Source organism: Phyllostomus discolor, chromosome 1 (genome assembly GCF_004126475.2).
Source record: "Phyllostomus discolor isolate MPI-MPIP mPhyDis1 chromosome 1, mPhyDis1.pri.v3, whole genome shotgun sequence".
Classification (NCBI taxonomy): domain Eukaryota; kingdom Metazoa; phylum Chordata; class Mammalia; order Chiroptera; family Phyllostomidae; genus Phyllostomus; species Phyllostomus discolor.
The window spans coordinates 63,280,766-63,295,569 of record NC_040903.2 but is presented as its reverse complement, the minus strand read 5'-3'; the positions used below and the strand labels follow the sequence as shown (position 1 = coordinate 63,295,569).

Genomic DNA, 14,804 nt, shown 5'->3' with positions numbered 1-14,804 from the left:
ACATATTTGTTGCATAAATTAATGTAGTTAATGAATGATTATGATAATATGTGTGATATGAACATCAGTATACCAAATATATTTAGAATTAATTTTAATTAAAATTTTCATTTGCTCTATAGCATTATCTTTTTAAGACTGTAGTTTAGGTTAATAGGCCTGCACTGATTTTTATGGCTGAGCCAAGTCTCAATTTTCTCACATAGACAGTCTTCAAAATTATAGATGACCTACCATTCCTTGGTCACTGCTTTGTTAGCATCAGTGTCACCATCACCTAGAAACTTGGTCTTCAGGATGGAGCACTGGTTCTGCCCTGGTGGTATTAAAATTTTGGCCACAGAAATGCAAACTCACACCATAGAGTTCCCTTCTATCCAGATCAAGTCCGTAGTTTATCCCATTAAAAGAACAAAAAACCAGTTTTGCTTCAGGAGTTATATTCTTTGTCTAGATATTTGTTTGGCACAAATGCTCTGTAAGATTCTAATTTGATGTTTATGATTACCATCACTGGTACAAATAAGGAAGATTGATTCCTGTGAAATATAGAGATTAATACTTGCTTCAGGTTCTCAAGATTCTCAAGAGTCATGGTCTTTTCAACAGCTTAATGAATGAAGTGGTTCACACATCTCCAACCATAGGAAGCAATGTGGAAGGAAATAGTTTGTCAAGAACACTCATTTTCTCATGTGGGATATTGGTGGGCAGGAGTCGCTGCGGTCATCCTGGAACACGTACTACTCAAACACAGAGGTATGCTGAAGTTGCTATTCAAGTAAATTTTAACAAAAAAACAGAACCAGACTAAACCCAGGAAATTATTTAGACATTCTGACAGTTGTTTTTAATAAGTTCTTTTTTCTTTTGGTGAGGAATCTGAGGTTTTCAAATTAAAGACAAGTAGAAAAGAGCGGTGAGAGCTATTACTAGATGAGTGCTTACTGGCGTGTGGGTCTCAGTTTAATTCTCCCCACAATCTGCAGCGTCTCCACTGGTGGGGAAATTGGACATAGGGGTTCATACCATCTTTCCCCAAGTTCCCATAAAAGTAATAATAAAATACTTGAGGCATAATTTAATACAAGATTTTTGAATAACATGAACGTTTAAACAACTTTGTGAGATTATATTTTAATTGAAAAAAGTGGATTTGCTGGCCAGCCCCCAGAGTTCTGAGTCACTCACCAGTTCAGAGCCAGCCTGGGGAACAGATCTAGAGTATGTTTATTTATGTTGGTATTCTTAGAGGCAGACTACACAAATAAATAAACATGTAATGCTGTTGCGAGAGGCCTAGCTTTCAGAATTTTCATAAACAATTGCATTCATAATTTTTCTTACAAAAGTATACCAAACCAATTATTGTTTCTAAAATGAAGCCTCTTAATGAGTGGTTTTTTTTTTTTTGCGGGGGATGGGTGTGGAACGATGTCGCCTTTTTAAATAAAAACATGTATTCCTCTAGATTTATGTTGTAATAACATATATATACATGTGTATATATTCTAGTGCAGTTAATAACCAATCAACCAAAATGGTATATCATAGATACTCAGCAGTTGTGGTAGCAATTAATTTTCTATTTGCTGGGGAGAATAGGTTGGTAGCAAATATTATAGTAACATGTTAGCTTAATTTATATATTTGTATATATATTTATATGTATATCTACAGTAAATAACATTCCAAAGCTAAAATATGTCAGAAAGTAAGGAACATTTTAGCATTATAACTGTTTCAACGGTATAGTTGTTGATACTTTTTCAAGGCTCACAATGAACTGCAGGTGTAAAAAGAGCAGGTATCTTTGATAAACAAATCAAGATTGATTCTTGCTGATTCATGTACATTTATAGCATTACAAAAGGGTAGTTATTGAAATTGCTGAAAATTGACTTAGCATGGGTCCAGAAAGACATACATTATTACTGATGCTATTTGCATGAATGCTCTTTCAATGAACTATTTCTACAAAAATCTTCAGCCTTATTTGCAGCACACCAGTGTAGCACATAGCATTTGCAATCTTAGATTCCACATAGGGACCTTATTATCTGTGTAGTGTCTCCCTGATGTCTTTGTTCACCTTCGTCATCTTGCTTTTTAAATTCTTTACTTTGAGGAGTCATCTAAATGCTGCAATGTCTTCATTATAATACAAAGAGTTACAGTTGGTGACTAATTTCTGACATCTTACTCTCATTAACGTAAAGTTATTTCCATTATAACTTTTCCATGTTTCTTATATTTATTTCTTCTATTTTCTTTTCTTTATTCCTTTCTAAGCCCCTCTCAGTTTATATTCAGATTATCTTAGTTCTCTCTTTTCCCAGTTTAACAGTCATCTGAATAATCTGATTCTACCCTTCCTGTCTTGGTTTAATTTGCATCACTTTCTGTACTATAATCCTTAACATCATTTCATCTCATTACTTAATTGTTTCTTCTGCATAAGATGTCACTTAGGAGCCCTTTATTGTTATATTGTCTTATTTTTCTTATGGAAGACACTCTTGTTTTTAATGTGTGAGACCTACCTTTTTCATATACACAGCTCCCAACTGCTGTGTCCCCATGTTCTTTGCTGAACTTTAAAGTCACTTGCTTCCTCTTAGCATATTAACACCCAAGTATATATGTTTCTATTTAGCACATTTTCTTGCACTTTTATTGTGATACTGTTATTTTTAGAATGCTTTTTATTCATTAGTTTATTTTAAAATGTTTTTTCTTTCAAAGTAGCCTGTTACTTCTTTCTAGTAGACAGGAGACTGGGTTACATATAATTACTGATTGCATAAATGAATGATTATAGATTACTTTTAAGGTTAGCAAAAGTTATTTTATTTACTGTGATCTTTTTTTAAATTTTGATTACTTTTTAAAATATATCTTAGGGTTGCAGAATATTATATATTCAAACATTTCTTTGTTTAAAATAAATTGAGCACAGTTTGTATTTGTTGATATGATTCCATGTAACAATAAACTCTTTATGATGACAAATCAGTAGACTGTTTCTAGTAATGATGATGCCATGCAAAGAAAGTACTTTATCACTTGAAAGTAGTTTTACAGAAAACTTCAACATCCCATTCAGTTTTTTTTCTCTTCAATTGTCTTTTAGTTCATCATTCTCGTTGTCGACAGCATTGACAGGAACGACTAGCTATTACAAAAGAAGAATTATACAGAATGTTGGCTCATGAGTAAAATTTTGAAAACAAACATAAACAATGGAGTAAGGTATCTGTATGCTGGTTTTGCTTTTTTACAAATATTAATGGGCTTTGCTGTTGGTTGTTTCATCATGAATAAAGTTTTACATATTAAATTAATAGAAATCTTAAACTCAGAAATTTTCATTACTTTTTCAAACTTAAAAAAATCTAGCATGTTAATTTGTAGGCTACTGATGGGGACCCCGGCTCGTGGGCCACATTGTGGATGAGAAATGAGAAATTCACAGGGACTATGGAGTCCAGTGGAGGAAAAGGGACGGCATGGGCTTCTCTTTCAAGAGGAGAAAGGCCTCAGCCTGATGTGGACACTGGCCCACAGTGTCTGCATTGTTATGGATGAGACGAAATAAATTCACACGGACTAGGAGTCCTGTGGAGGAAAAGGACAGCTCAACTTCTCTCTCAAGGGTGGAGCAAGCCTCGGAGCACCTCGGCCACCCTCGAGAGTAGAGCGCCCAGACCCTTGCCTTGGGAGGCTTTTATTGGATTCAATTTGCATAGGAGTACAGGGTGTATACATAAAACTCATTAATCATTATCAGGCAGTAAGGATCAAACAATAGATAACATACAAAGAACTCTGAGGGCCTATTTTGAGTCAGGATCAGATAGTTAAATGGCCATAAAACTTTGGGGAACAAACTCACTTCCTGCTTGGACCCTTATCATTTAATTGAGAGCATTCTAAACAAAGCAGGTTTCACATATTCTTTCTTAGGTCTGATTGCCCTAGGGAACCTGCCCATTCCAGCACAGGGCAGCACCCACCACTGGCATGTTTCAGGCTTAAGTCATTGTCTCAGGCTTAAGTCAGGTAAGGGAAGTAAGGCAGCCAAGAGATTAGGAAACTTCTTGCAAACAGAATGAAGACTCAGGCTATGTCAAAGCCAAGGGGCAAGGGTCCATCACCCCTTTTCTGTAGCCCCCAAGCCCTTCCCTGGGGCCCCGTGATTGTGCCGTCTTAGGTCGTCCCTCCCTTGAGGAATCTTACCCGTCATTGGCTAACTGATCAAGCATTGGGGGCCAGGCAGGGTAAAGTAAAAGGAGCAGAGGCGGTGCCCCTGCCAGGAGATAAGCTTTGTCTCCTTAGTGGCTTATGGTCCAAAGGTCACTCACTCAGCCTTAGCCGTGGTGGGGTTACAGCTCCTAAAACCAGGCAGGGCAGTTCCCAACATCAGCCCTTGCCTGACCGGCCTTTATTGCTTTTCTGGGCACATTACTTGATGGTCCTCATTTACTATGCACAGGTTCACTTTAGGTGGTTACCTTTTACAGAAAACAAAGGAGATGCTGCTGCTACTCACATCACAGAAGGATATTTGCAAATGCAAAGGGAAAAGTGATTGAACCCATTACACTCCACACTGGGGAGGTTTAGCACAGACTAGGATGTTGCAGTAAGCACTTGCTGCCTCATCAGGGTGAGGGAGTTTTAGCAAAAACAAGTCTCAAAGTGGCCTAGGTACCAACCAGGCCTGATTCCCCACGGGAGAATGGGTCCTTTGCATCTCCGAGTGGGAGCTGGGCCCACGCCATGTAGAACAGTCTCCAATAGGCTACTGTTATAAAAAAGATATTTTCATAGTTAAAACTACTGATTTGTGCCTTTAAAATTCAGTCTGATCAAAGCAAGAAAGGAGAAGACTTAAATGTTTAAAATCCTAAGAGTTTATCATTGAAAATTATTTAGTGAATAATTTGAGATCACTTAATTCTAAATATTTCAGATATACAAAAGTATTCTATAATAAAACACATTTACGTACCCACTGTTCAACATAAGATGGTAAATATCTTTGGTGATTTCTTCTATTTGATTTCCTTACTTTCTCTTTTAAGGAATCCATAAAGAATTCCACTGTCCTAAAATGGTGATAATTAGTCCTGTGAATACCTGCATATACAGAATATTATATGCCATGTTTGTAAAACTTTATGTAATAGTTACATATTTTTCTGTAACTTGGTTTTGGGGGGATGGCTGGGCACCACATTGTAATTTGTCCGTGTCAGTATATACCACTTACATGCATTTGTTTTAACAACCACATGGTCACTGCATGACTGTTGTTTTAATAATGAACGTTGAGGTTATTTCTAATATTTTGATAGTATAAACAATGCTGCAGTGAATTTGAAAGATTGAGCTTAAGTTATACAAAGACTAATAAGTATTGCCCAGCCCTTACCCTTAGTACTCGCCTTTACATTTTGGAGAGACTCTATATATAGTATCTGGCAATATATCACCGTATTTGCTCGTTAGATTATTGCTCATCGTAGTTTTAAGTCAATACTTAGATTCAGGTTTATTTTGCTGACCCCTTTGGTCTATCAATAGAAAAATAACTTGTGTAATCTATTTTTTTATTGAATTATTAAATCGTGATTATTTGAGATAATTTACTTTTGTTTTCATAAAACTTTTAAACATTTGTGCCTAATCATTTGAAAGTGTGAGGATTTCATTATCACAGTCCAGTAGAATAATACATTTTACCCTTCTGCATCATTAGTTTAATTTGAATTGTGACATTTCTGGCATTAGAAATATTTCTTATTGATTGCAGGATTTACAGAAGGCTGCGGTCCTTATCTTTGCGAATAAACAGGATATGAAAGGGTGTATGACAGCAGCTGAAATCTCCAAATACCTCACCCTTAGTTCAATTAAGGACCATCCGTGGCACATTCAGTCCTGCTGTGCTTTGACAGGAGAAGGGTAAGTGTTAATCAGAACGAAGGGAGGTATGATGTCTATCAAATTTCTTTTCAAATTTTTAAAGCCAACTTGTTTTTTAGTTTGATCCTGTTTTTTTGCTCCTTCATTAAAGATGGTTTTTATATTGTGTCTCAGGGTTACAAGATTGAAATAATTTTAGTCAATTACTATTGTTCAGTTCGAATTTCACGAAGTTACAAGTTTTTGTAACTTTTAGTATAAATAGAATGTTTTAGCAAAAATAGGTAATAACATTTGAATTAACTTTACAATCCACATTTTTAGTTGTTCATTTCTTGATTTATCATTTATTAACTGGGAGAAAACTATAATGTCACTTGAATTAAAGAGGAAGCTTTAAAGGCATTTCACATTTTCTACAAAGGTTTAATTAAGCCTAAGAGTGTATCTCCTTTATTATCAGGAGTCCTTTGGGGATGAATATTTTTGGACAGCAAACATTTGAAACTGATACCATTCCAACAGTATATTCTGCCTTTCCTAAGAACTTGAGTTTGGATAAATGGTCCAAGGAGAACCAGTGTGTTATGCATGGATTAGCCAGTTTATTTCCAGGACTTACTTATGCTCAAATTAACTTGGTCTTCTTAGTTTTTCTTATACTAGAAGTAGCTTGCAATATAATGGCTACATGTAGACTTTTTTGACCTAAACTTTTAAGATTGTGCCGTAAGTGTTTACTCTTTAGAATTTGGGAGAGTGGGGTGAAGTCCTGTTGTCTTTCCCTAGCAACTTCACTGTAGGGATGGGGGAGGGGGTGTTTGCTGTCTTGCTGGCAAAATGCCAAAGCCACCTCCTCAAGATGAGACTGAAGCAGTTTCCCACATTACTTATCTAAATAAGGTCATTTTATTTCCGTGAATCCTCCATTCACAGTTTCTACTTATTTTAGTGTTAACCTGGAAATTGTCACTTAAGTGTATAAATAATTATTGTAGTACCAAGCTTTGGATAATACTAAAAATAGTAAGTATGCTAAAGTTCTTCATTTTGGAAATATTTTTCTTTTGTTTCAGGTTGTGCCAAGGTCTAGAATGGATGACCTCCAGAATTGGTGTGAGATAACTTTTTTGCTCGGAAGAGACTGCTCTATTTATTCTGTGACATGAACATTTTTTCCTAGTACCTTTGGCTGCTAAGGCAGCAGCATGTTTAATTTATAACAACACAAACCTCTATGAGCAACACTTGAATCAAGTGCAGCTGAACTGGAACATGAGAGATTTTTTCTTAACTTTTTTTTAATGCACTAATCTTCAGTTGGATGAACACTAATGTATAACTATGTTTTCAGCAACAGAATTTTTCTGACTGCTTATTCTAATTAATCAATGACTGCCTTGTAAGAAATGTTTGTCATATGTTTAATGTTTTCTGAAGTATTGTAATAACTTTAATGACCAAGTTCTTTCATTTCTTTACTACTGCTACCCCACCAGATTATTCGTGGTTTGACAAAGCAGTAATGGAAATCATTGGGTACTGCTTGCAAACTCAACCAGCACTAAATATTTGCTCCCTCTATAAACCACTTATCTTTTGGACACAGCTTACTATAGAAAAAGAAATCTGCCTAGAAAATATACATAAGAAAGATTAAACATCGTAAGAACTGCCTTTAAATGAGTTAACTTCCCCTACATTACTGCAAATCATGGAATAATTTTAAGTTTCTATTAGCATGGAAATTAAATTGGCTATTTATCTAAAGAAATTAAGTCCACACTTCTGCCTATAACATGGGATTATTTTTGGTGAAAAGCTAATCAAGGTAAAACATTTATTTGAAACCCCTACTTTGATAAATATTTTGGATAAATCCGGTATTTTAAGAATGTCACATTATTCAGTGCATAAGTAAATATTGGAAGTTATTAAAGCATACCAGCACTAATATTAAAACCAGACACTTGGAGTATATTTTGCTATCAATTACAGAAAAACTTTATTAGCGTAAAGTTCACCTATCCACTTGCAAAGGACATCCCATCTGCTTTGGGCAATAGCTAAAGCACAGTATAAAGAGATTATTTTATTTCTTAAAATTTGAAATGGTGTTTGTAATAGTATTACTACCACCAGCAGTATGTTACTTTAAAAAACTGTATGGCTTTCCTTAAGTCTGTTTGAGGCTGTAGTGTAATAAGCTTGAAACAGTTGCCATCTTTATCGTTATGCTTGGTGTTCTGAAGTTTTTTGCTGGAGTATAGGAAACTGCTATATTTAATTCTGGCTTTTAGAATAATACTATGAGATACAAAGTTATTACTCTAACAACTTAAACAATAGGAAAAAGTCATAATCTATCAAAAGTTTCTTGGCTAGTATTACAAAGTTTTCAAGGCAGTTATCAACTATGAACAATAATCTTTAGTGCACTCCTTAAGAAGGAGAACAGGTATTTAATTTTAATCATTTTTATCTTAAATGTATGATTTTGCTATAATGAAAGGGATAAATATATACTTAGGGGATAATACTTCATCTTTGCAGTATTTTTTTCCCATTTGGGTCAAAAATAGGATTCAGTGTTCTTTAGAATATCAAAATACCTATTCAAAAGTGGTATTTTAATTCTAATATTTTTTATTGTAAGTTGGTTTAAGTTCTGGTCTCTTTTCAGGTACATTTGATTTATTCTACTTAGTCTAATTAATTTAGTTGGATATGGTAACATTTTTCTGATTTCTATTTAGTGGTAGCACACCCTAGAAATGAAAAATGGCCATATGAGAGCTTTTCGGACTTTGAGAACTGGTTGTTTATTAACCTTGTTTTGAACCTTTTTCTTAGTGATTCTACCAAGTAGAGGATAAATTTTGTTTTTAATATAATTCATAATCAAGAACCTGAGAGAAAACAGACAAATCAATATGGATGCCTTGTGGTGTGTATGTCGCAGTGAGAATAAGATTATGAAAATACTATTTACTCAAAGCACACTTAGCCAGAATTTTTCTCTTGGTTATATAGTTTAGCTATAAATACTGAGAATAGTTCTCCTAACTCTGTCCTTAGGAAAAACATATTAATATTCATGTGTATGTTTTTTCTTTGAAATTTGTCTTATATCTAATAAGATTGGCTGGCTCAATTTTCTCTTACCAAATTATATGGTTATTTTTTATATTACCACATCAGCATTATATTGAAAGTGAACAACTAGTATAGAATCAAGTATGCTATTTAATTTTTAAAATACAATTTATTTTATTTTTTAAATCCTTTTTTAAAAAGCACTTAGTTTTGGATTAGAAATAATTTATGTTAGCTGTGTATTGACAGTGAAATTGGCATTCAACTAGATTTTGTGCCAACGATTGGGAAGTTCAATTAAGAAATTCATGTAGGATTTTTTGAAAGTATTTTATAGGTTCTCAGTAGATATTTCCTGTTACAGTAATATGAAAACTGATTACCCTTTACTCCAAGAGAATGGTTTGACCCAAGCATGTATTTAATGCTAACACTTTGATTCTCATTCATTATAACTCAGCCACCTATAAGATAATGTCTGATGAAAATGTAAATTTGTGATTAGTGCCTTTATTCATATACTGGTATGAGTTCTCAATTTTGTACTATGCCTGTTCTGCGGAAGTCAAATTAACAACTAATTATCAGTGGTATAATTTGAGTTTTACCCTCCCCATCAACCCTTCAGTTGCTTAGCAAAGTTTCTAGTTAGTGAAACTCAAGGGACCCACCCACATTCATTTAGGGAGATTATTCTACATTTTGTTTTTAATTTGAATATAAAGAAACTAAAATTTATTTTCTAAACATGCTAGAACTAAAATATAATTGCCATGTGGGTATAAGTTCAAATTTGGCACTTTTCTTAATTTTGAAAATGTTGTGTTCATATTTAAACCCATTTCTCTTATTGAAGCCCGCTTGAGAACTCTTTTAGAATTAACAGGTCCTTTTACACAAGGATATACTGCACATTTTGTATAGTATAATTTAATTTCTTAAAATCTAAAATAATATATATCTGTATTCTATTGAAAAATTGATTTAAATACATAACTTTTGCTTTTAGGTCCTATGTTAATATGCTTAAAGGTATAATATTATTCTATTTTCATTGGAAGAAAGACAATAAATTCAGGTTTTATTGTTAAAATAATTTTACATGTGTGCCACCTCTACACCCATAGTCATCTTAATTAAGCATAAGTTAATTTTCATTATCTTTAACATAAAGAGGAAATATATATTTTTTTTTCCTATGGAAACAGTGAGTGATATAGGCAGCAGTGTAAATAGTATTCTCCGAAGTGTTATAGGGAATCACAAAGCTAAGAAAAATTCAAGAAAAATAAAATATTTTTAAAAATGTTGGTTTAGTGTCTTAGGATAAATTCTAAATGAAATTGTTTCTGACTACCACTCATGTAATTCTTAGCTATGTAAAACCACATCAGTTGAAGAAACAAACTGTTATGCCTTATGCCTATAGATGGATATATTCCATGGACATTTATGTTTGAAGACCAGCATCATGAGTCTTAATTTTTCATCTATGGGTTCAGATCCAAAATATTTCACATCCACTTCAATTCTAAAGGACCCTCTCTATTTTGTCCGAGTAAGGTCATTTCAAGGTACAGCATGATAAAGAAAGGGAAAAATGAAAAAAAAAAAAAAGATACAGCATGGTGACTTGTATCTGGTAGAATGTTTTTCTGGCTATCTAAAGAAGTGGATTTGAAACTTGACCATTACTTGTGTAGTTGATTTTAGACAATTTCTGTTTGTGGCCTTTCTATTGGTTTTCATACTGAGGAGCTTAATAAGCTAGGATTCCACCATGTCTTTTAGTTTTAAAATCCTGTATCTTCACATGCTATATATTAAAATTGAAAAACAAAAAAACTCATGTAATATGAAATTAAATTCATTTTTATCTATTATTCAATTCCCACCTCTTTATCATTTCATTTAGTATGACTACAATCAAATGAGAAAACAAAATATCAACTAGTTATTGCTGTTCAACTTAAATTGAACTAATAGCTAATGACTGTGCAAAAGAAAAAAATAAGCCATACTAAGAGCATGATAGTAAGCTGCTGATAAAACACCAGCATCTGCTGGAAATACTCTTTTCTAGAAAATATCTTGCTTATTTCCCTGGTTTTTACTAATTACAGGGGGTTAGTCTGTTCAGAGTTGATTGACTCTATGCCATCTCAGACTGCAGTTCTGTCTGATTTTCCAGTATTGAAAGCATAGTGCAGCCAGAACGTCAGTATTTTATAAACATCTATATAAACTTCAGAGTGGCTTGTATTCGAAGTTAGCAGGATTTTTTTCTTTTTCCTCAGTAATGCCTTATCCTTACTCGTTTACCATTACTGTGAAAACTGAAATCCAAAAGACAGGTTCCCAAGAAGTATTTTCTAGGAGTTCCAGGTGGCCAAAGCTAAATAGAGAAGGCCAATAAGAAAAGATATTTCAAGTACTTTTATATCTAAGGTAGAAAAATTACTGTGGTCAGCAGGCCTAAAATCAGTTTTAAATGTATATAGTTTGGGAAATGTTAGAGAGGGATAGAGGCATACCTAGAATCAAAATTCAAAACACTTGATAGTAAAGATAAACATGGGTAGAAAAATCTTCAAAAGTACGTTAAAATAATAGGAAATGTGAATGACAACAGTAAATTTCCCTCTTTTAGGTCCTTAAAATTAGGCACTAGAAAGTGTAGTCTTTTGCTGTAGAACTTAGGATGTGACCAAAGGATTGAAGACCAATCAGGTTTTAAGAATTTGAGAGTGTAGTCACATAGAGGCATATTTTGCATTTTTTAAAACAAATAAAATGTACCATGTGTATCTTTAGAAAACAAAGCTCTAGAAGAAATGTTCTCTTGCACAAACTAGTACAATTTTAATTTAAAAATTACCTCATTTTTCAATCCATAAGGTGCTTTGCTCCAGTTTATGGGATGTTATACCATCCTATAAATACCCTTTCACCCAAACTCTATTTGAAATATGCAAAATTCACAGCTAAGGGAGAGTATTCCTTGGAGATTTTGTTTTGATTTATTCTCGTTGATCACCAGCAGGGCTAGCCTGGTGCAGCAGATCCGAATATTGTCTTCATTAAAGCAAATAGGCAAGTGCTCAGGCAATATTTAATTAGTTTAGTTAATGTCAAGTAAGGGAAATGAAAACCCTGAAATCTGACTAATTATATTATACTGTGAATATATTTCCATCCATGTTGGCAAGAGGTCAAATGACTCTCAGTTGATCTTTGTTATGAATAATTTATTTACATATTTCCCTATTCATACAACATTTTAATCATATCTTCTAACATTATTCCTCAGGACATTCAAGGACTCTACAAACTCTGTTTTGTTCTCTTGGAGTAAACTGTTCAGTGTAGCTATAGAATATTTAACTTTGATTTTTTTTTTAAAAAAATTAGCCACTATTTCATTGAGATTGTGAAATAAAATGGTTATATTTTTCCAACTATGTAATAGTTACAAATTTTACCCTTTTCATCTATTGTGCAAACATGGTTTAAAAAGAAAAAATTAAAAGCAGCCTTGCTTTTGCATTTATTCTAATCAGAATATAATGAATATAATCATGTTGCCATCTTAAAATGAATTGGTGCTTTGGAGCATTAAAGAGGAAACAGCAGGCCCTGTATAATATACTTCTTCAGAATGTAAAACTACTTTAAAATGTCTGTATTTATATTTGTGTTCATTTTTTAAGATTTAAACACAAACTGTTGTTCTTCAAGCTTCAGGCTTTCTGCAAAAGCTGTAACAATATTTTAGCTAATCAGGTGGGTCAAGTAGAAGATGGTATATAGTAAGACCAAACTTATGAGTGGGGTCTCTCTGTCAGTACCCTGGCTGAACACGGGGAAAACATGTCTTTCACGCCACAGACTGTGCTTCTTAACCTCAACCAAGCAACTGAAATGTCTGCTATTGGTCAATTATATAAGGTTTATTTTTTTTAAGAAAACAAATTACTTAATGCATTGACATCACTTGAAAATGGTTCAAAGCATGTTATTCTAATGGTGGGTTGTTTAAAAGACATGTTTTAAATGTTTAATAACTTCATTCCTGTCATAAAATGCTTCTTTTATATGTTAAGTTTAGCTTGCTGCTACTCATGATTTTTTATTTGATTTTTTATTTCTGCAATTACGCTGTAATGAGTTGCTTGCATGTCTGCGTACCCAAGTAAAAGGATGCTGTTTGCTCTGGAGTGTTCATCTTTTAGACACGTTTTGGCTCATTTGCAATCATGGTGCAATACAGTGTAACATTCATTTGTTTTCAGTCAACAGTTTTATTTTTGTCATAATAAAAAATTACTTTTCCAATATGATGTGAACCCAGTGTTTTCTTTTAAAGATAAATTTGGTTTTTAACAGTCTTTTTTCTTGCAAGTGATAGGAACCCATCTCATCTAATAAAGAGTGGAATTTTATTAGAAGGGTGAAGTGGTCGGTGCTCACAGAACCCAAGGCCAGCGTACAGCTGGGTTTCTGGAACTGCATGGGACCAGAGAGCCAGGAGCACTGAGGAGAAACCGGGAGTTACCGCTTTCCTACCCATCTTCCCTTTCTCAGTCTTTGACTGGAATGGATTTTTCTGTTTCCTCGTCCACAGGGCAGATAGTGTCATAATCTATTAACACCTGAAGTTTTGTCTTTGTATAAGGGAGAGGTCAAGTTCATAGTTACATTTCTCCATATTGCCGAGGGAAATTGCTCATTTGCCTGCATTGGGTCATTTACTTTCTGTGGCCCAAAGAAATGTACCAGCAGAAGGTACATTTACCGGAGAATGAGAATCCCTGGGTATTAGGAAGGCAGTCCAAATGGGTATGTGTAGTATAACAGGAAATATTAGTCTGTACCCTGGTCACCAGAAAGGTCAAATTATTACAGGGGTGGAACTTGCAGCCCCATCTACCAACCTGTGAAGGGGTAGCTGTGAGGGAGGGCTGCTGCTGTTTTATGGAAGCACCAAGTCTTAATGGAAACTCGAACAAGGTTTGATGAGCTTCTAGGGAGGTGAACACATCCATATGCCAATAGGGCAGTGCACCCCAGTTCCATGGGACCCTTCCAGACTTTACCCCATGCACCTATTCAATCGATTCTGTATCCTTTGCCTTTTTATTCTTTATAATACATTAGTAACTGAGTGTTTCTCTGAGTTCTGTGAAGCTACTCTAGCAAGGTAATCAAATCTGAGAAGGGGATTGTGGGGATTTTATGATTTGTAGAGGGTCAGACGCATGGGTGAAGATCTAGACTTTTTTTGATTGGTATCTCAAGCGGAGGGGAAGTTTTGTGGGCTAAGTTTTTAACCGGTGGGATCTGATGCTATCTCTTAAGTAGTGTCAGAATTGAATTAAGTTGTAGGACACCCCGCCAGTGCTGGTCAAGACGGTGAATTTTGAATAAGAATAAGATCATGACTTTGAAAAATTACACGTGTCTGAATTTACTAGTTTTGTGTAGATTAAGATCTTGACCTTAGTTTGAGTTCTGCTACATTATCTGCTACATTATTTCAGCAGCTGAACATTACAGTTTTTTTCTGATACACACCCAAACTCAATAAGGTTTCATCCTGCCCTTTTTTTTAAACAGTTTTAGGTAGATAAAATTAACACATTAAACTACATGTTTAAAGTTACAATTCAAGTGAGTAAATTTGAAGATCCGATTGATTTTACTACGGGATGCACGAATCGGGCACCATCCCACTCTACCAACTAGAAGGTGGCTCAATGAGTTGTACCAAAGAGGAG

At 34.2% G+C, this 14,804-nt stretch overlaps 1 protein-coding gene across 1 annotated transcript; it reads left to right on the top strand.

The window, feature by feature from the left end:
- The first annotated feature begins 609 nt into the window (after positions 1-609).
- ARL5B (ADP ribosylation factor like GTPase 5B) lies at positions 610-13,362 on the top strand. Its single transcript, XM_028508098.2, is given in 7 exon segments — positions 610-661; positions 664-759; positions 3,134-3,161; positions 3,164-3,215; position 3,656; positions 5,819-5,970; positions 7,008-13,362. Coding segments are annotated over 7 exon segments (426 nt in total). The 5' UTR covers positions 610-613; the 3' UTR covers positions 7,057-13,362.
- The last annotated feature ends 1,442 nt before the right edge of the window (positions 13,363-14,804 follow it).